At 50.5% G+C, this 20,588-nt stretch overlaps 8 protein-coding genes across 8 annotated transcripts; 2 read left to right on the top strand and 6 right to left on the bottom strand.

The window, feature by feature from the left end:
* Positions 1–1,908: 1,908 nt before the first annotated feature.
* Positions 1,909–2,652, bottom strand: LRP88_11371 (uncharacterized protein; the record flags this gene model as incomplete). The annotated part of the gene is made up of 1 exon (XM_083247800.1): positions 1,909–2,652. One exon carries the CDS (start codon positions 2,650–2,652, stop codon positions 1,909–1,911), a length of 744 nt encoding a protein of 247 aa, XP_083096307.1.
* A 697-nt stretch (positions 2,653–3,349) lies between these two features.
* On the bottom strand, positions 3,350–4,539 carry LRP88_11370 (pectin lyase fold/virulence factor; the record flags this gene model as incomplete). Its single annotated transcript, XM_083247799.1, has 5 exons — positions 3,350–3,632; positions 3,686–3,828; positions 3,893–4,137; positions 4,188–4,357; positions 4,418–4,539. 5 exons carry the CDS (start codon positions 4,537–4,539, stop codon positions 3,350–3,352), a joined length of 963 nt encoding a protein of 320 aa, XP_083096306.1.
* Positions 4,540–5,129: 590 nt separating this feature from the next.
* On the bottom strand, positions 5,130–6,490 carry LRP88_11369 (FAD-dependent oxidoreductase; the record flags this gene model as incomplete). The annotated part of the gene is made up of 2 exons (XM_083247798.1): positions 5,130–6,147; positions 6,195–6,490. 2 exons carry the CDS (start codon positions 6,488–6,490, stop codon positions 5,130–5,132), a joined length of 1,314 nt encoding a protein of 437 aa, XP_083096305.1.
* A 1,208-nt stretch (positions 6,491–7,698) lies between these two features.
* Positions 7,699–9,831, top strand: LRP88_11368 (heterokaryon incompatibility protein-domain-containing protein; the record flags this gene model as incomplete). Its single annotated transcript, XM_083247797.1, has 1 exon — positions 7,699–9,831. One exon carries the CDS (start codon positions 7,699–7,701, stop codon positions 9,829–9,831), a length of 2,133 nt encoding a protein of 710 aa, XP_083096304.1.
* Positions 9,832–12,525: 2,694 nt separating this feature from the next.
* Positions 12,526–14,798, bottom strand: LRP88_11367 (transcription factor domain-containing protein; the record flags this gene model as incomplete). The annotated part of the gene is made up of 4 exons (XM_083247796.1): positions 12,526–13,411; positions 13,467–14,441; positions 14,492–14,499; positions 14,781–14,798. The coding sequence occupies 4 exons, from the start codon at positions 14,796–14,798 to the stop codon at positions 12,526–12,528; spliced, it is 1,887 nt and encodes a 628-aa protein (XP_083096303.1).
* An 862-nt stretch (positions 14,799–15,660) lies between these two features.
* Positions 15,661–16,587, bottom strand: LRP88_11366 (dihydrodipicolinate synthase family protein; the record flags this gene model as incomplete). The annotated part of the gene is made up of 1 exon (XM_083247795.1): positions 15,661–16,587. The coding sequence occupies one exon, from the start codon at positions 16,585–16,587 to the stop codon at positions 15,661–15,663; it is 927 nt and encodes a 308-aa protein (XP_083096302.1).
* A 731-nt stretch (positions 16,588–17,318) lies between these two features.
* On the top strand, positions 17,319–19,104 carry LRP88_11365 (major facilitator superfamily domain-containing protein; the record flags this gene model as incomplete). Its single annotated transcript, XM_083247794.1, has 6 exons — positions 17,319–17,471; positions 17,523–17,586; positions 17,634–17,732; positions 17,788–17,941; positions 17,991–18,707; positions 18,756–19,104. The coding sequence occupies 6 exons, from the start codon at positions 17,319–17,321 to the stop codon at positions 19,102–19,104; spliced, it is 1,536 nt and encodes a 511-aa protein (XP_083096301.1).
* A 301-nt stretch (positions 19,105–19,405) lies between these two features.
* LRP88_11364 (uncharacterized protein) lies at positions 19,406–19,777 on the bottom strand (the record flags this gene model as incomplete). Its single annotated transcript, XM_083247793.1, has 1 exon — positions 19,406–19,777. The coding sequence occupies one exon, from the start codon at positions 19,775–19,777 to the stop codon at positions 19,406–19,408; it is 372 nt and encodes a 123-aa protein (XP_083096300.1).
* Positions 19,778–20,588: the final 811 nt, after the last annotated feature.

Below are 20,588 nucleotides of genomic sequence, written 5' to 3'. Positions count from 1 at the left end.
ACGGTTCTTATCACTGCATGCAGGTCTAAAGTAGGTTGAGACATGCATCAATGACATGTCAGAACTACCGTGCCCAAACAAACTGTGTAGCAATGTCCAGCATGATTGCCAGCTTATCAGTGCCCGCTTCCCAGCACTGCAACTCTTGTGCATGCAGTGGATCTTCCGAGTTCCTTTTAGCCTTGACAAGAGCACCAAGTGTCATAACTGGGTTGCCAATATCATAAAATGTCTTTTCCAATTGCCATTCCTCGCGGGTTTGTGCTTCCCAAAGCATCTTGCTTGAGAGAAGAGGCAAATTTTCGAGGGGACCACATCCTCTGCAGGGGATGTTGTTGTCGATGAATATGACGGCACTTATGACTATCCAAAGAGATGACATGCTGAATAGTCCATTTGTCAGCATGGAGTGTCTTGGTGGGAATGGCGAGTTCTTACCGTCTCCGTGATTCAGCAAAGATCCAATCTTCCCATGTTAGGCTTGGTTCTGCTCGCTCAGTCTGAGAATAACTTCCAACAAAGGTAAGGAACCGAGAACTGAGGGTCTGGCCTAATTGTTAGCTAGGCATCCCCGAAACTGGCGTGGTTCAACTCACTTCAACTGTGTCAAGCAGTCTTGTGCCACGCTGTTTAGTCTGTTCGTCCTGATCAATAATGGCCATTATCATATAGATCATTAGCGACTGGACAGCCATTTGTATCTCACGAGCCGAGAAACTCATGTACTATGGACCCTTTAGTTAGTTTATCTACTCGGCGGCCACTGGTGTTCTTACGTTTTCTCGGAAGCGCTGTTCCTCGGCGTTGATAGTTCGCCAGAGAAACGCTCTGGTCTCCGGTGTTCTTGCCGCGAAAAGCTGAGCAATGCTCATGCAATTTGCCAGTGCCTCTGGAAGGCAGGGCTCATGCCATTGGGGGTGTATGAAAGGCGGAAACGTCTTTCGACGAAGCATCATTTGGGGAAACGCGTAAAGGGTCTGCAAGACTAGCTTTGCAGCATGGTGTGAGGCTTCGCGTTGGTAAGGCAAGCGGGTGAGATCTGCTTTGGCGCTGAGTGATTTAACGGTACTTATTCGTGCCTGTGAGTCACCCTCTTGATATGGTAGATCTGTTTGGACCAATCTCTGGGCTGAAATGGCTGTATCAGACACCGATAGACTTGAGACAGAGTATCCTTCGAGATTGGGGTCCAATGTGAAAGCATCCAGGTCGAAAGATGACCCGAAGTCATGAGAGGATGCCAGGATCATCTCTGGAACCTGTTGATTGTTTCCATTGCCAGTCCAGAGAACTTCAGTATTGGCTTGGCGTCGACTTGGTTGGTCATAAATGCATGCTAGATCCTTTTTCCCACAGCGGGAACATGGCTGGCCAAAGGTGCACTTGGCTTTGGCCTTGCTGCATGAGATACAGGACCTCGGGCGACCCTTGCGTCTTGTCTGAGCACGTTGACAATACTTTATATGGCGGTTATACGAATGTTCTGCGGAACCTTAGTCAGGGACCTGGGAAAGGGATGTGGTCGGTGGAGGTGGGAACACACCTTGTCTGTAGACCTTCTCGCAAAGAGGACAGTTCTTGATGAATAGAAGCTCAGTATGCAATTCCATGTCGAGTCACACGGTTTTTCAGACTATTTCAGGTAGTCTCAGTCAACAATACAGTGCCTTTGGGATAGAAAAGCCTCCAGGCTTGTACACAGTGGCGGCATCGCGACATTTCGCGTCAACCGGGAGTCACGTGCCGCATTGCATCGGAGTTAAGCTATCTCCATGACACCCATGGCTGCTTCGAACCAAGCCTGCATTCCTATCTGACTACTAAGTTGCGTTTATCTTCTATCCCTGTCTTGTCTAGATCACTCCTAGCCAGCCACACCATGATCCTTCTTGTCTATACACACGCAGTTTACCAGGGAAGAGGACCGTTTCGGTCGCTGTATGTCCTAGTTGGTCCGTCTTCACCCAGGGTAGCCAACTCGACGATGCGTTCTGCTCCGACTTCAGGGCTCTGACCGTACTCGTTGAAATCGGTCAGAGCTGTCTTGACATAGCCGGGGCAGACACAGTTGACCTTTCCTCCAGCATCATCCAAGATTCGCGCATAGTTGAGGGTGAGCATGTTGACAGCCGCCTTGCTCGCGTCGTAGGCCTTGTAGTCGATGGGATAGTAGGGCGTTGTCTTGTCTGTGGATCGTTCCAGGCTTCCCATGATGCTGCTAACGAAAACAACCCGAGGAGGACCAGCCTTGGCTTTCCGAAGAAGCGGGACCAAGCCCTCGGTTAAGGTGGCTGTACCGATAACGTTGGCCGTGAATGTCTTGGTGAAGAGGTCCCAAGTGGTTTGACCCTGATGATGGTCGATGAGAATGCCAGCATTGTTAATGAGAACGTCAAGGTATCCGAATCGCGTCTGAATATCTTTGATAGCCGCCTCAATTGATGCCGGCGAGGTCAGGTCAAGCTGCACAACCGAAGCCTGGTGACCAGCATCGCGGAGAGGAGCCGCCACAGTCTCGCCAGACTGTGTGTTTCGAACGCCGAGAAGAACGTGATAGTTGTGCTTGCTAGCGAGGGCTTGAGCAACAGCACGGCCAATGCCCTGGCTGGCGCCGGTGACGAGGACGAGAGGGAGTGAGGCGGAAGAAGTCATGTTGAAAACAGTGTAGATATTCGGTGATAGATGTTGGAGAACCTTGATTGATGTTTTGAATGCGAGTTGGATCCTCTACCTCTTCTCCGGGCCTGATTCCTATTTATACTTGTGAACAATGCTGCCTGAGGAAACTTTGGCCGGAACTAGAGGATCGACTAGAAGAAGCCTGTATGACAAATTGGAATGCACATTAATTTCTTTGCTTCAGGAAAAGCCTCCCTCATCATAGGCCAAGTTGGCCGGGACAAGGCAATTATCTCGTGGTTGGTGGTGGAGACAGCGGCCAATTTGGCCGGAGCTGGGTCCTCGGCTTGCTTATGGGCCAGCAAATGCCCGACAATTGCGTACTTCTTGTCATTATTAATTGGGTTTCAGTTAAATTGGAGAATTGAATCGGGGATTGTGTTAAAGTCCGTGGAAATTCTCCAGAAGCTTTATTCCCACAATGTGTCCCTTTCTGTCATTCATATAATCTTTAAGACCTACCTGGCGGACCTTAGTCAAACCTGGGTAAAACACAGCCTTGATGTTTTACAGGAGCTCATGGTAGCACATTCACGTTCGAGTAGAGGCAGTGCGATTTTGATGGCTTCAGAGGGAGTGCCATGCTAAGGTTTCATATGTACAGGAGTCATTCAATTGTATACTAGAAAGTGATGTGCTCGTCCTGCCTATGGGAGACTACTGGGTCCAATTAGAAGCTGAGCTTCTGGCCAGCCTCACCTGGGACGGTCGAGGCGACCTTGCCCGAACCAAGGAGGCTGTACTTGTAGGGGACAGAGGTCAAAGTTCCCTTGCTGGCCGTGTTCTGGCTCTCACCGCCGAGAACAACATCCTCCGCAACGACGTAACCAATTTCCGAGCTCGACTCACTGAAAATGGCTTTCTTGCCAACATTCGTGAAAACAGACGACTGGATGAGCGCTTGGGCACCCATGCGGCTGTTCAGGCCGGTATCCATGGTGTCATAATATTGGCTGTGCATTGTGTTAGTTCCCGAACGATAGTATAAGAGAGGCGAGCTACTGACTTGAAGATGTGGGCGGTACCGAATCGAAGGAGGGGTCCACGGCTGCGAACGTTGTAGAAGTGGTTGTTGGCGTAGGTCACGTGGAGCTTGCCAGTGTCCTCAGCGGCGTTCTTGTCAGAGTGTCCAACAAGCGATCCCTTGGACTAAGAGAATATTTTGTCAGTACACTTAGAGAGTCTTCTCACAGCCACCAAATCTTTGACTTACATGGTCATGGAGGTAGGTGTATGAGATGGTCACCCAGTCAGCAGCGTGCGAGAGGTCAACAAGACCATCGTAGAAGTCCTTGTCCCCAGATCTAGTGGCAGAAAGATCACAGTGGTCGACCCAGACGTTGGTAGACTTCTGGATCGTGATGGCATCACCGTAGTCGGCCTCGACCTTGGAAATCTTCATGTTGCGAACGATGACGTTCTTCTGCCCATTGATGGTAAGACCAACGCCGGTCAAAGCTGGAGAGGGTTAGCAGACGTGACATGAATTATATGCCGGGAAGACATACAGCTGCCCGCCTTGCCAATGATGGACTTGTCTGATGTGACTTGAACCTTGGCAGCGCCCGAGATGCTGCCCTCGACAAAGATGACGGCAGCACCAGCAGCACTAGCTGCGGCAGTCAGTTCACTGAGGCTCTTGACTGTCACTTGCTTGCCACCAGCTCCTCCAGTTGTTCTATAGACCATTAGTTATTAAAGAGTCCTTGTGGGATGAAGGTGCGGTAAGAGAACATACCCGCCATTCTGTGTGCAGTAGCCAACATTGCATGCATCAGTGGCCGCAGCCCTGGCGTACAGGGACGGGCCAGGGGACGCAACGGCCAGCGCAGCGACGAAGAGAAGGCTTAGAAGCTGCATCTTGTAAGAGTAGGAGACAAGTAGGTGCCAAGACAATGTATTAATGTGTTCTTGGAAAGATTCGAAGGCAATCGTTGCTCCTAAATACAAAACCAGACCCCTGAGGCCTCAAAATAAAGCCGACCTGTATCCTAGTATGAAATAACTTTATTCGATAATCCTTTTCTCCTTGAATAATAATGCCTCGAATCATTGGCATGTTGTTTCAGACCATCCTTGACGTAAGGAGGTTGAAGCGAGCTCGGCGACGCCATTGGAGGGAAAACTCGATCCGGGACTAAACGTCACGCTGCAACCCACATTGGAAACTTCAGTGACATGGTTATACAGCAGGGAGCAGTATTTTCCACGAGCAGGAGTCTTTGCAAACATATAGTCCATGGTGTCGCGTCGATCCTAATGGGGTGTAAGAGTTGCATCAGGCGGACCAGTTTCCTCCGGGTTGCCTGGTTTAGAGTCGGTAGGAAGGATGTGGCAGCTGTCAAGTGGACCAAAAGGGGTCATGAGGAGGTTTCTTTCAATCTATCATACAATTCTATCTTAAAGCATTTCTGATGGGATCCAACAAATTCAACCGTCTTCTTATGCACTCAGTTTCCCTTCAAACAACCCGCATCCTTGATAAAGTCCATCCTTGGAACTTGAGCCATTCTCTTTGCCCCTTGGCTAAAAAAGAAGCTTTGCATGGAGTGGCTTGCCAAGACATGTTTATCGATGAATTTGTGCACTGCGGTTTGCCAAGTGGCACTCGCGGTGGCCTGGCCTGAGCCTGAGCAAGCAGCAGTGACTGCTTCCAATCGTAAAGATTGGTATTTCTTGAAGGCATTTGCCAGTTGAGCCCTCTCCGATGAGCCTGCATAGCCATCGGCTCTTGTTTCCTGAACAGCCCGATGGAGCTCATTCACCAGGACAATAACATCAACAATGCCGTTGTTGCAGCCCGCTCCAGTGCTGGGGGTGAACTTATGAGCGGCATCTCCGGCAAGCACAATACGTCCATCCCAACTCCAATGTTTCACGACACCTTCCTCCAAGTTGACGAGCCCTGACTGGGTGCGACGAGAGAACGCCTCTTTCAAGGTGAGTTTCCCTCCAGGCGCAAGAGGGAGATGGCCCCAACGCTCGACCAACGCGAATTGATCCTCTTCGGTGTATCGCGCTCGGCTTCGTGTCGGGCTCTCTAGCCTCTCGTACAAGCCCATGACGGTTGTGTCGGGACCAGAAAACAGCTGAGTGGTGGCACCAGGACCATGTGTCTCAGAGGTGATTCCGGCTTGCAGGCCGGTATGTGACGTAGGTATTCGAAGCCAGAACCCTCGGTAGGTTGTCAAGAATGGTTTTTCGTCATTCACCTCGGTTGCGTTGGCTTCCAAGGCCAGCGTGCGCATTCGTTCCCGGACGAGACTGTGGGCACCGTCTGCACCGATAACAATGGAGCCCTTGTAGGAGCTGCCGTCGGTGCAGGTTACTTCAACCCCATCTTCATGTGAGATAACATCTTCAACTTTCTTGCTAGTGATGATGTTGTTTTGCGTCTTGGAAGGAAGGGATTCGTAGAGAACTTGGGTGAGGTCATGGCGGCTCAGAACCCGAGGCGGTGTACCAAAGCTGAGGATGATTAGCCATGGCCTGGTCTTTGGCAATGTGGAACTTACTGTTTCTTGAAGTAATTGAACCATCTTACATCTCCGATATCTTGGCCTTGGTGATCTTGGCGTTCGGTTTGACCAAGAGGAGTGCTGACCCTTTCAAGGGCGTCGAGTAGACCAAGTTGACTGAGGGCCTGTAGTCCCATCGGCATCATTACAAGGTTGGCCCCAGCATCAATGATGGCGCTTGGTCGGCTTTCCAGTACGATACAGTCAATGTTGGCTTGGGTAAGAGCGTGGGCAGCAGTGAGTCCAACAGGACCGCCGCCGACGACGATGACTTTGAAGTCGCTTGCGTGCATTTCTTGGCTTGAGTGGATGATTGAAGTTGTTGTATTGCAAGAGTTGTTGTATTGCAAGAGTTGTTGTGGTGCAAGATAGTATGGACGATTGAGAACGGCTTGGAAGATCAATATATAAGCTTCATTTGCAAGTATTGTTCACTCATCTTGAATGATGATATCATCGTCGGTATTCGCGTCCTATTCGCACTCGGACTCGCACATGTTGAAAGGGTTACCCAGTTAGGAAAGGCTTCAGCGTCACTATCCAGCCACAAAGCGCCCAAGAGCCAACGTTTTCCAGCCACAACCAAACGCATATTTCCGAGCCCAATCGGATAAGTCTGCGTATCGCTCGTTTAATCGGCGTCTTTATTCCTCCGGCATACGTTTGCGAAATGACAGAGTCTGCCACTCTCCACGCGAAAGCGACGCGCTAACAAGCCATGCGCCACCCATTTCTCCTCGCTCTCGCTAAGCCATCGAGTTGTAAAGCCCAACTCACAGGAACCTTATTGGCGCAAATCTTGTTTAGCGATAGTCGCGGAGTCGCCGACGATATATCTGTAACTACATGTTGTAAGATTTGCCGCAAGGTGTCTCGCAGCCACGTCACCTGTCTTGTCATCACCTACTTGCACCGTTTCTATTTGTAATCCAGGATGAGTTGTGTTACGATGGTAGCGCATGTACGATGTGGTCTAGATCATAGCCATGCCATTATCCATTCGTAACTTAGAAGCATTTGCATAGTTTATATATGGAAAAGGTGCAAGTACCGAATCGCTCGTTGCGATCGAACCAAGCATTTTAAATCTGATAGCTCGCCCATTATCCTGTGTTGGACGTTGGGAAAAATAATATGTGATCTTGTGGAGTATGGACTGCCACCTACATAGCAGGTATCGAAGGTTGCCATGTTAGAGCATATAAGAAATAAATCACCTACGACCACTCTCGAAGACGCAACACTCTGATTGTCCGGTTGCTTGTCGCTCTATAGATGCCCTGGGTTGAAGCTTCTCATTGGCGAAATCTGACAATGAATCTGGGTGCAAGGCCCCCTACAGCTTACGCTAACCAGTCTGGACTGATCTCAATCTGCAAGATGAGCGCATGATTCCAGCTCAAATAGTGGGCCTGAGGCTCCTCCATTATCTTGATTTTTATCCCTCAGTCTCATCACGGTTATCTTTCCTCGTCCGTGTCCTCCTAGCACACCGTTAGCAATGTCCGCCTACACAAGCACGCTGGATGACACCTCATTCCGACTCGCTACTGTTGAGCTGGTTTCTGGTGTCGAAAACAACAGGAACGAGCCTCGGATTCCAAGCGTCACCTTGACAACCTACCAGATCTCGGGCGCCACGACCCCCAGCTACAATGCCCTCTCGTATACCTGGGGGCCGCCACGGAGAAATGCCCCAGGGTTCGTACAATCAGATGACTGGCCGATCCTTCTGAATGGAGAGGCATTTTGTGTCAAGACGAATCTCTACGACGCCCTGTTGCATCTTTGCCAATATTGCCCACGAAAGCCAGTATGGATCGACGCCTTGTGCATCAACCAGAGCAACACGGCTGAGCGACAACCTCAAGTTTCGGCCATGGATAGAATCTACAACGGAGCGGGCACTGTGCTCATTTGGCTGGGGAAGCCATCTGCCAAGCTTCAACTTGGACTGGAGATCGCAGATCGGGTGAGCGAGCTCGCCATGCGCGAGGCTAAACGCATCATCTCAAACCAGAGGTACGATCTTAGCCTGAGCTTGGGAGATATGAAGCGCAACTACGGCCTAGAACCATTCACCTTGGACGAGGCAGATGGTCTCGTCACTTTGTTTGAAAGCTACTGGTTCTCCAGAGTTTGGGTCATTCAAGAGGTAACTCTCGCAAAGGAAGTCGGCGTCTTTTACGGCGACGGAATCCTCTCGTACGACAAAATCGGAGCCGCGGCTACGTTCTTACACTTGATCGGCTTGTCTATCGCGGTCACTACTCTGGTTAGCATCGCCCGTGGCGATAGCAGTGTTGATACCCTGGATGAAGTGCATATCTACCAAGCGGAAAGGACTCAACTCCTCCGAGAATGGTGCAGAGGGGAGAGAAGCAACTGGCTTGACGTCCTGCCGCTGATAGACTTTTCGGCCGGCATCGAAGACGACCAGTTGATCAACCGTCCAGGAAAGGGCGGTAGCGCTGGTCTTATCCTACTGAAACTTCTTTTATGGACAGTCGGGTTTCGTGCGACGGATCAGCGAGATGTTGTATACGGACTGTGGGGGATTCTTCAACACATGGCCAATGCCCAGGGCGTTGACATGCCGAGGCATCTGCAACCAAACTACGACATTACCGCGGCAGAGCTTCTTGAAACCGTGGCAAGGGAAATCTTGGAAACATCTGGCACCCTGATGCTCCTTACCTTGGTCAAGGATCCGTCCCGACGCAAGACCCAAGGGTTGCCTTCTTGGTGTCCAGACTTTTCACCGATTCTTGACAGGCATCCCCTCTGCGGTCCAAAGTTCAAATCTGTGGCAAAGGTCAACGCAGGTGGGCATATGACAGAGATGCTAGATCGACTTTCGCTGGGGGAGGAGGATGCAACACTTCGCCTGAATGGAGTATCACTCGGAACGGTCAAACTCATTGGTGGGTCATCTGACGAGATCAAGGACGCAAAATTAGAGGGGTGGATAAAGATCTTGTCCAGCATGGGTCAAGTCTACCCCCCGACAGCCCAGTCCTCCTTTGAAGCCTTCTGGCGAACACTCATTCACGACGATGACTTTTCTAGTCGCCCGGCTAAACTCCCTCAGTCCGAGAACTTTCGGGACACGCTCTTGATGCTCATGGTCAAAAGGCTTCGCAGGGTGTTTGAAGCTGGCGGAGCAGAAGCGGTGATAGAGCTTATCCAATCTTGGGAGGACCTTGATCTAGACAATCTGGCTGAGAGATACCCTCATCATATCTACGGCACCAGTTTCCTACAGTCTTGCTGTAGGTGGATTGGCCTTCTCCCCGAAACAGAAACCGAGCACTTGCTTCCCCCTGAGGAGAGTGCAGCATGGAGGCAGGGCCGACACGCCAGTGCAGCCGTGTTCGAGCTGCTACTCGGAGGCACCTTGTTCTTTCGGCGCATTGCCCTCACTTCGAGGGGACACCTAGCACACGCTTCTGAGTCTATGTCTACTGGAGATGAAGTATGGATAGTGTCCGGGTGCCCTTCTCCCCTAGTATTGCGAAGGGTGGGATCGGAGAGGGGCCGGTATTGCCTCATTAGTGAGGGCTATGTCCATGGAGCAATGAATGGGGAGGTGATCGCAAACGGCGTTGAATGGCAAGATATTACTCTAGTCTAGGTCTGAAGGCAGTGCCACAAAGCGGCTCGATGAGCGTTTTCAAGGAAACACTGGGTTGAATAAGATAAGAACAATCAGACAGCATAAGGGAAGTGACTAGCAGAATAATAGCACTTGGTAGTAACCATCAACCCAGCCGAGTGGCAGCTTAGCCATCACAGGCTTCCCAACATCCCTGGTGTTTCATCCGCTTGGACTGCGCCAACATAGACAGATGGATGCTACTACTGGGACAATCAACATGAATTCGAATCCTTTATCTTGTCATATTGAATAATTGGCCCGGGCTTCTCTTAAATCGACAACTGGAACTTATTAAGTCCAATAGGCATGATACAGTACAAGAATAAGCATTCGCAACCCAATATTCAAGAAGAACTCGTTTAAATAGAAGCAACACCACAGATGGTACCAAAGCAGAAGTAGGTGAATTACGACCTCTGTCAACATTGGATGGGAATTTGGAGGCTGAGAAAAGGCGCAGAGACCTTGCTCCTGGGAATGTAACCATACCCTGTTCCTCTGGTTCAAGCACAGCCTATCATACCTCAGGGTTAACTTGAGGAGGATTGATAACTCAGCTCATCTGAAAACTGGCACGAGATAGCCATTGCCAGCTATTTGGGCACAGTTGCACCATAGTTCAGCCATCTCCACTGCGTTGGTTCTAGGTAAATCGTGGTTGTTTCCAGGCAAATACGTAATGCATAACGTCGATCTGCCAGGATACTAAAGAAATGTCTCACCGGCTATTTTAGATTGGTAGATCGTTGTTTAGAGTAGCGGGGGCATCAGGGGCAGCTCTGGGACACTTGAGTCGGCATCTAACCACCTGCACTCGGACCAACAGCAAGCTGAAGAATCATCTCTAACTCATACACTTTCCTATTCTGCCATTTTTACGGATCTGCAGTTTCAATGTCGAGCTAGACCTTGACATCTACCACCTGTTATGGGTGAAGTATCGAGCAGCCGACATGGATCCCTAAAGGTCGTGATAATCCTTCTGTGAGCACCATTGAGAATGAATGACGTCACCCCAGCAAGGTGCAGGATATTTTTAGGTGCAACTGGAATAAGGTTAATCCTGCCGTCAGACACGCGACGCGTCAGAAGGTGCAGCCATCGGCGTAGGTTGCCAGTCGCCAAGCACCAATGGCTGTCAGGGCTCTAATCCACTTGCGGTTAGCGCCGCCATGGCACTCCACGGCTGGGGATAAGCTACAGTACTAACAGGTGGTCATCTGATTCCACCAATTGGCTGATAGCGCTCTATCGGGACGACATGATCTGGCCGTGCACAGCCTGAGAGTTGAAAACGATATTGATTTGGGTGAATGCAGTGATAAAAAGAACAACACAGAAGTCAAATACACCTTAAGAGTGGTTCTGAAATCTATTTTCTAGGAATTGTTTTTCTCTTCTTATTAGAAAGCAGTAGAAAACGCAAGGTAGAGCCACTTATCGGCGTGTCTCTGGAAGCAAATGCATTTCCAAAGCCAGGCTGCATCTCAAGTCCATCTACCCTGAAGACCCGATCACCACGGACGCGATGCCTGCCACGGCCATCCCGGCGCGTGCTGTCTCCCTTCTCATTACTGGACAGTATTTCACTTTAAATTTCAATTACTATCGAGATCATTTTCTATGCCTTGCAAAGAATGTCACCTTCCTTGCGCGAAGGCTCCCATCGCGTTCTCGACAGGGGTCTGGACCAATTAGAGCCCCTTCAGCCACTCAGGGTGCGATAAGGCATTAGCATAATCACACGAAGATAACTGCTACCTCAGATAGCGCTCTAGCAACAGGAGAGTATGGCTCTGCTGGAACCATTTGGAGTTTCCGCATGCTTGGACTCAATGACATGGTCAGATCCAGGGTCCTTCATAACATGGGTTTTAGCCAATGCTATTCCGGATCCTTCAGGATAAAATCGAGAGGTAACAGAGGCTGGTGGCATGGAGGTAGATTAGGGATGCACATGGGCTCCTGGAGGAGTTGTGGCGTGAAGTGCCTGCGCCGCATCCCGTTCTGCCGTTGCGTATGGCTTAGCCTACCTCTTTGGAGGCCTTTGAATAGCAATATATAGACTTGGTCACAGCTGTCAATGGGTGGAAATCAAGAGGGTTTGAACCAAGTTCTAAACACCGCCCCGAGATCCGATATCAAATCTCCAAGATTGTGGATGCCACCTGGCTGCGAGCCTTCTTCCCAGGGTTCGGAAAGACCTCGTTGTCGCTACGATTACGCTGGGCACTCGTTTCATCGAAATTATTACACAGTACGTCACGACACACGGTGATAGACAAGTGGTGGGTATTCGACTACTACACCGGCACCATACGATTATCCAGAGTTCTAATGAAATGCAGACGCCCCGCGCAGAAATGCTCGCACGACTATCCGTATGTTATAACTTATTGTCACGATAAGGGTTCAAATGCCTACCATCTACACCTGCGATCGATTAGAGCTCGACTCAACTGGCGAAGCCTGGGGCACACAGCCACGGATACTGGCAACCTGTGCTACACAAATGCAAGGGGTGTTCTTGGAAAAACTGGTCATGAAAATGCCCCAAATCCTTGAATGAATTGGCGGGAGAAGGGAAATTAATTATCACCACCATGCCAAGGGAGTCTTCGTAATCCACAGGCGCTATATGCTGACATGCAGTTTCCCCTGCCAGATCCCTTAGTAGATCATAGAGTCCTCCAGTTGCGAGAAAAAGCTAAAAGCCTTTGCTAAGTTAGCGATTGTTGCCGACACAATCAAGGAAACACTCACTGAAGAATCGAGGTCCAGCCAATCTGTTGGTTGCCACTGACTCAGTGCATTCAGCATGGACTGAAAGCTGGTTGTTGATTCCCCCTGATCGCCAAACATCGAACCAAGTTCATTATCAAGCATTGAACTTGACCCATGCTCGTCATCACCACTCGCAATCAGCGCTTCCTGCTGCGATTGGACCGCTCGCATGGAGCTCTGGGAAGGACTGTGCCTCGCTTCTTGTCGTAGCTCTTCGATGATGATGCTGTACCTCCGACTCGCGGAATCGGACGACATGGCTTTGGCGAGATGACTCTGACATCGCTCGGCTAGGGCAAACAGCGAGACGTTGTCATTGCTCACCGAGATGCCTGATTTCTGTTGGATCTCCCAGACGTACACAACAGCCAAAGCGCAGAATGTCACGTAAGGCATCCACCACAGGAAATGAATGACAGTCGTGGCCTCGGAGAACATTCGGTCAACAATCTCGAGGGCCAGTTTCGCCGCGCCGATGCACTCTGTCACACATGCCTCCAATGCCGGACTGGCATTCTCAGAATGATCCAAGAGGAACGGGCGAGTAGTGTGCATGATAGCATGACAATACGCTAGCTTCAGAGCCGTGACTTGTCTGGAGAATGCTGGTATGAGGCTCGAGGGTCGGACGGTTCCGAGGTGAGGTGGTAGGGCTTGTCGCCATTCGTGTAGCTTCTCGGTGAAACTCTGTGCTGAAGCGAGGCGTTCTTCGGTGCGCATCTTTTTGATGGAGTAGACTTCTCGAGATACGTTTTCGATGATTGCAGCAATTCTATAGTACTGTCAGCACCTCTGTCAAGAAGTCGATCTGCACAAGGAATACAGACCTCGCATGGAAGATGAGAGAGTCAATATGACAATCCATCGCTGGTTCCGACTGGGATGGCCCCTGGGGTGTCATGTCCTCATCGTTCACCCTATCTGGGTATTCTTGATCGATGTCATTATCGTGATAGAACCTCGGCCTGCCGAATACTACCGCAAGGTATTTGTCGATTGTGTAAACGACCCAAAAAGTCCTCTTTCGGCATTCTGACAAAATGTAATCCATCTGTGGGCGACCTCCGTTGCGATACCGGTGAGATTTTCGATGTAGACTTAGCGCAGACACGATGGGTACCGTGTTACCGAATACATACCAAGCCTGGTTCATGCGAGAGGTTTGGAGCAGGTACAGCACTTGCAAGATCCTCGCCTGGGCTGATTCCAATCGAGGCAGTCCAGTTTCTCTGGCAGTGAGGTCTGACGCCGAGAGAAAGTACCGTTCGCTCTGCTGCAGCGGAAAGGAGGTTCCGTCGTTGGTAGAGAAGGTCTCGGATATCTTGTGCTGACGAAGGCTCGCAATGGCCAAGATATTCACAACGATCGCCGCCTTTGCATGGCCAAGTCCAACTTCCAGAGGCTGGCCGTTGTGGACATTGCTTAAGACATGCCCAAGCCAAGAGTGGCAGTATTGTTGGTTCAAGACACGATATGTCACAACACAGTTATCGAAGTAGAACTTGAAGAGTTCGTAGGCTGCAGCTTGGTCGACAAACATAAGGCCGCCTTCGTTACTTGTGCTGAAAGGCTTGTCTCCGGCTGATATGAGCGGCTGAAGGTTCTCGGATCCGGTCAAGACACCGGGTTCTGCCTGCTGAGTTTGGAGAGCGAGCCTTTTCCAAGCTCGGTGGATGAAGGTGAGGTTTGAAGTCGGATCGAAGAATTGGCCTTCGATTTCGGCCGTCTCTAGCCCTGGAGGACCTTGAGAAGTGGCGCGCGAGGCCAAGGTTTCGTCTGCGAAGAATGCGTTCTGTTGATGACTGAAAGGTTGGTCTATAGTCTCTAGTGCGCGTCGCTTAGGCCTACCTGCTCTCCGGACTCATGTACATGTCAGGTCGTGGCAACACAGGAGGAGTCGGTGGCCTCCCTCTCCGGTACTGGGTGTCATAATGACAGTCGATGCTCTTCTTGGAACATCCATCGCATGGTAATGTGCCGGTGCATTTGAGCTTTTTGAGCTTGCAGTGATCGCACGCTCGTCTGGTCTTGGGCCCCTTCCGGCGATTTTCGGATTCACGACGCGTTTCTGGTGATATTGGGAGAGATCGCTTTGTCCCAGCGATAGATGAAGTTTCGGATAGAGGAGTGGAAGCATGGACAGAGCTGGGGGTCGTCATCGTGGCTTGTTGATCGTTTCCGGACGATGGCGGCCGGAGACCTGGGTGAGCATCTCGGAGACAGGAGAGTGGAGCAGTCATGGGTGTCCGGAAACGCGGGCGAGACCCGTGCTTTATACAGATGGCCCTCCACTAGTTTGTGAAAACGCGGGGGCGACATCGGCACTAGTTTCCGGTGAGGGGGACCATCGACACCATCAATGGCTTTCTGTGCATCAACCGACTCAGTGCAGGGTAGAGTGAGCTGACTCGAAGCTTACGTTCTAATGTCTGAATGGGAGTTTGTTTGTAAAAGTATGCAGCTAGGGTGTGAAGGCTGTAATCATGTTATGAGGTCGAGTCTGGTGTACGCTATGGCATGGTTGGTCAGTCGTGATCAATTCCAATCATTATCATGTTCATAAAGATTGAGTCCTTAATCACAGGATCACGATATATTTGCATATTTTCTGCGCTAATTGTTAAAAAAACGACCCATTGTCCTTTGTTTGAATGTGACGATGAAATGGCCTCTGCCGATGGACGCCTCTCTCGAGGCAGCAAAACCCCTTTTTGAGGGCGAGAGTTCTGGATGTGAGCCACACTGCGCTATAGAAATAAGTAATTGACTCTAGATCTTGACAAAAGCAAAGGAATAGGCGCTAATTATTGTCGATCCGGGATGGCCTAGTAATCTGGTCTTGTTGGGTGCTACAGTGCATGTCAATTATGATCACTGAAATGAAGCGTCTGAGAGGCATTCTGGGCTCATCTTCAACTGATCGGATCCTCCCATAGCCTCGAATTAAATGAAGCCACGAGCTCGCACCGAATTTAAGTAAAAAACACGAAATGTCTATTGTTCACTCTATATCGATCTTATCTAGGCAACCTTGCTGAGCGATGCTGATGAGATGGCGGTGTGGATCTCCTCCTCAGCACCATCGGGGAGCGGCAGCAGGGGAGATCGCACAGTGGCATGTGACAGAATTCCCCGGGCAACGAGTGCGTGCTTAAGGGCGACGGTACCCTCCATGTGCGAGCCGCGGTGGTAGACGGCCTTGGTGACGGGGAGAAGCTGATCGTGGATCTCACGCGCCCTCTTGTAATCCTGAGCCTTGCCAGCCTTGATGAGCTCAATGAGAGGCTCAGGGGCAATGTTTCCGTATCCGACGAGCATACCATCCACATCAAAGGCAGTGTGGAGAAGGTACTCGTCGTGGCAGGTGAGGACGGGAACATTGGGGCGCTCGCGTCGGAAGACAGGGATCTCAGTGTCCCAGCGGCGCATGTTTCGGACACCGTTCTTCATGGCAACAACACCAGGGAGAGCGGCAATGTCGAGAAGGGTCTGGAGGTTGTAGGTAGCCTTGGTGTTGTCGGGATATTGGAAGAGAATCAGGGGAAGCTTGGACACCTCATAGACAACCTTGTAGCGGTCCTGAGGAGCACCAGGCTGGTAGCCAAATCGCAGCCAGCCGTGAGAAGGGTAGAGGAGACCAGCCTGAGCGCCAGCTTCCTTGGCGCGCTTGGCCTCAAGGGCGGCAACCTCAGTGCCCTCACCAGTGATACCAGCGATGATGGGAATCTTGTTGTTGACCGACTTGACAAAGGCCTTGATGACGTCGACCTGCTCCTGCTGGGTCAGGAAAGTACCTTCTCCGGCGTGTCCAAGCACCACGAGGCCCTTGACGCCGTCGATGCTTCCGAGCCAGGCGCCAAGTCGCTGGATGGCGTCGTAGTCGACCCGCCCGTCCTTGGTGAAGGGGGTGACAGGGGCAGGAATGAGACCCTTGAGATCGAGAGACATGATGGGCAAGTTGGAGATGTTTTTGTGGAGAGATGAGGGTGTTTTTGGGATGCAGAAGCTGAAGTTGTTGTGATGATGCTGGTGATGTTGGATTGAGAGATGGTTACCTTTGAGTCTGAATGCCTTCTTTTATAATGAATGAACTGAAGAGGAGCTCGCGACTCGGCCTCTGAACACAAAGCCGATCATGTTCAAAGTCTCTCATCTTCTCCGAAGAGACCCGGAGCTCAAGGTGAAAGTGAAGCCATTACTGAGGGCAATCTTGCCACCATTCGCGCCAAGATGACATTTCCGGAGGGAGTCCGAGGAGGTTTCTCGGAAACGCTCTCGGATTCCCGGATTCTCGTCTCATGTGCCTCGGGACGGCGCCAACAAGCGGGAACCAACCTCTCCACCATTTCACGCGGTGAAAGTCTTGAATCACGCCCTAGGCTAGCAGACCTTGCCAAAAGTTTGTTGTCCGAGCATCGGGGTCGACCCATCCCCCGCTTCCCCGGATACGGCTCTCCGCACTTGGAGTCACAGATTCTGGGGAACTCGGACGAGTCCAGACTTTGCAAAGTTCTAGTGGTCTCATTTCGTCTCTGACGGTAGTTTTCCTGGTAAAGCAGGGATCTCTGAGATCGCCTGTTATAAAGATCGATCCGGCTGCCCCGTCCTTGCTCTCTCACCCCAGGCTCTACCGCCCAACACTCTTGTTCTCACATTTTTCAAGTCTACGAAACTCAATCATGACTACCCAGATCGACGTCGAGCGTGTCTCGCACGAAAAGTCTGGCATCATGCACAGCGAACACCAAAGGGGCGGTCTCTCGGAAGGAGACTTTGACTTCCTTAGGACGTTCCCGGAAGATCGCAAGAAGGCCATCATCCGCAAAGTTGATGTAGGTCGATCGCTCACTGTTCTCTAGAAGTCTTTGGCTAACGGTCTGTAGCTGAGATTGGTCCCAATGCTGGTGCTGCTGTATCTGATCGCGTACTTGGATAAGACCAACATTGGTGAGTATCTTGAGTTGTGGCGTGGCGGTGTGGCTAACGAGTGGTAGGAAATGCCAAGATCGAGGGAATGACTGAAGATCTTGAGTTGAAGGGCATCCAATACAACATTGTCGTGGCCATCTTCTTTATTCCTTTCGTTCTCTGTGGTAAGTTTGTCGGTGGTTCAGAAGCAGAAGAACCTTTGGATTAATCTCTATACAGAGGTCCCCTCCAACATGATCCTTCACAGGTTTAAGCGACCGTCCTGGTATATGGGAGGAATTGTTTTTGCTTGGGGCACCATCATGACCTTGACCGGAATCGTTCAGAACTATGGCGGTCTTCTCGCCATTCGCTTCCTGCTTGGTATCTTTGAGTAAGTCGACGATCCATGGCACAAGACGACTCAACTAACCTCCTGATAGAGCAGGTTTCCTCCCCGGCGCTATCCTCATCATCTCCAACTGGTATCTTCCCAACGAGACGCAAGTCCGAATCGCGATTCTCTATACATCGGCTGCTACTGGTGGAGCCTTTTCTGGCCTTCTTGCATTCGCCATCGCCAAGATGGACGGCATGGCAGGTCTCGAGGGCTGGCGTTGGATCTTTATCATTGAAGGTCTATTCACCGTTATCGTCGCAATCATGTGCGTCTTCCTCCTCTGCGACTCGCCTGCCCTGTCTACACGATGGCTCGACGCCGACGAGATCCGATATCTCGAGCTCCGCCAGCTTAGCCGCCGTGCCACCATGCCAGGAGACTACAAGGATAACCACAGCCACTTCAACTGGGCAATCTTCAAAGATATCCTCTTTGACTATAAGATCTGGCTCCTATTCTTCGCCAACTGGTCCAACGCTGTGCCAAACTACGCCATGAAGTTCACCATGCCCAGCATTCTGAAGGGAATGGGCTACACTTCCTCCCACGCGCAGCTGATGACGATTCCTCCATATGCGGTGGGCGCCATCTCGGCCTACGTGTTTGCAATCTTTGCCGACAAATATTCCTGGCGATACCCCTTCATTCTCGGCCCTCAGTGCTGTCTCGTCACCGCCTTCATCATTCTCTTTGCCAAGTCTGGGGATGTCGAGAATAGTATTGCTGCTTGTTACTTTGCTGTTTGCCTGGCATGCTTTGGGTGAGTCTCTTGCTTTTACGAGGCATTATAAATCTAACGATATGACAGCATGTATCCTATCCTCCCTGGCGTCAATGCCTGGAATGTTGCCAACACTCCCGACCCAGCCAAGCGATCCGTCAACATTGGCCTTCTCGTTTGTGTTGGCAACATTGGTGGCCTGATCGGATCATACATTTACCTTGATCGAGAGGCTCCGCGATACCCGACTGGTTATGGCACATCCCTTGCTTTCGGACTGGCTGGAATCATCGCGGCGACATTGCTGGAGTTCCTACTCAAGCGAGACAATGCCAAGAAGGCTCAGATGTCTGAGGACGAGATCCGAGAGCGGTATACTGATGAAGAGTTGATGCAGATGGGAGAGAAGAGTCCTCTTTTCAAATGGGCTCTGTAGAGGATGGTCGTGGGTATTGCTGATGAATACCCTTCCGTTTCATGTGTAAAGCTACCAATGGACATGATCACTTGAAGGGATATGCAGACCAGCCCAATCATCCGTCCGTGGTCTACATATCCTCTCAAGTATGGGCACATATTGCACAAGTTCTTCTGGCCAGGTAATTGGCAGAATCGTTTTGGAACCGAGATTAGGTAGCCGGATCCCCAGCGAGAATTGATGTTCATCATGCATTATCGCTCGTGCTTCTTGACTTGCACAGATACTGAAGCGTGAAGATAGGCTAATGCCGAACGGGCTATACGATGGTCGAGGTCAAGTTCTCCAGTCTGGTGCCTTGCTGAAGCCACTTATCGGCCTCTGGGCTCTGAGCCTGGAAGGGCATGGGCCAGCCCTGAACAGCAGGTCTTTGTACAGCGAACTCAAAGACCGTACACTGGTATCCCTTCTTGATCGCATTAGCGGGAAGCTGAAATTCGATCGTGGAGAAACTCCATCTCAGACTGCGGATGGTCTGAGGCTCGAGCCGGATATTGATCTGGTGGTTCAAAGCCATGGAAGGAGGTTCCATCTTCGGCCCAAAGTAGGTGATGGACGCTTTCGGATCTTTAGGGACCATGATCTTGAGCTCAAGCCGGGGCGAGTTATCTGGGTAGTCGAGGAGTGTCATTGTTAGTGACGCTGGGCCTGGGAAGCCGAAACTCTTTCTACCAAAGGAAGCCCAGGCTTAAGAACACATTCGAGAGCCAAAACGTATGGGCTGTCGGCCACACCCGTGCGGATCTTACTAGAATAGTACGTGTATTAGATGAGGATTAGTAGCAAGATAAGATAAGTACTAGATTATGAATAGTATAAACAATACAAGTCTTAGAGTAACGTATATGATAAGCGAGCGACGCAGTCAAGCGAGCGACGCACTTTTCTTTACCCTTAAGATTAGAAATCGCAATAAAAACACTATAACCCATTTAATCAATTAAAACTACTCACTATACTCTTCCCCAGACGTCTCAATCACTATCTAATAGGTCCTTGCATTATGCCCGAGCTTGCCGCAGATACCACAGCGCCGAACGCCCGGTCTAACTAACCTTCCTTGACTACCACTTCTCGATGATTTTGCCACTACCTGCGCATTAATATCCATCTAATCAATTACCTGCCTTCTCTCCTCTATTATTATAACCCCTCTTTTCTATAGCCTAGTCCTTTTTGCCCTCCGGCGCCGGCTTAATATCTCATTTGCCTCTCGAAGATCTTTAACCTTAGCCGTCAATAAGGCAACCTTATGCATAATAGCCTTTATTTCTTTTATAAGAGACTATAGAGCTTTAAGAATTAACTCTGGGGAGCTACTTTGATGCCTTTTAATTCGTCTTTCTAGGTATTTAAACTAAGATCCGGCCTTAAGCATAGTCTTTGGGGTCCTTAAGACCCAATGGGTAAAGGGTTTAGCACCCTCCTTAATTAGCGTTAGC

The sequence above is a fragment of the Fusarium phalaenopsidis genome (assembly GCF_050370095.1).
Source record: "Fusarium phalaenopsidis strain FUZ10S chromosome Unknown contig_32308, whole genome shotgun sequence".
NCBI classification, from domain to species: domain Eukaryota; kingdom Fungi; phylum Ascomycota; class Sordariomycetes; order Hypocreales; family Nectriaceae; genus Fusarium; species Fusarium phalaenopsidis.
This window is presented reverse-complemented; position numbering and strand designations above follow the sequence as displayed.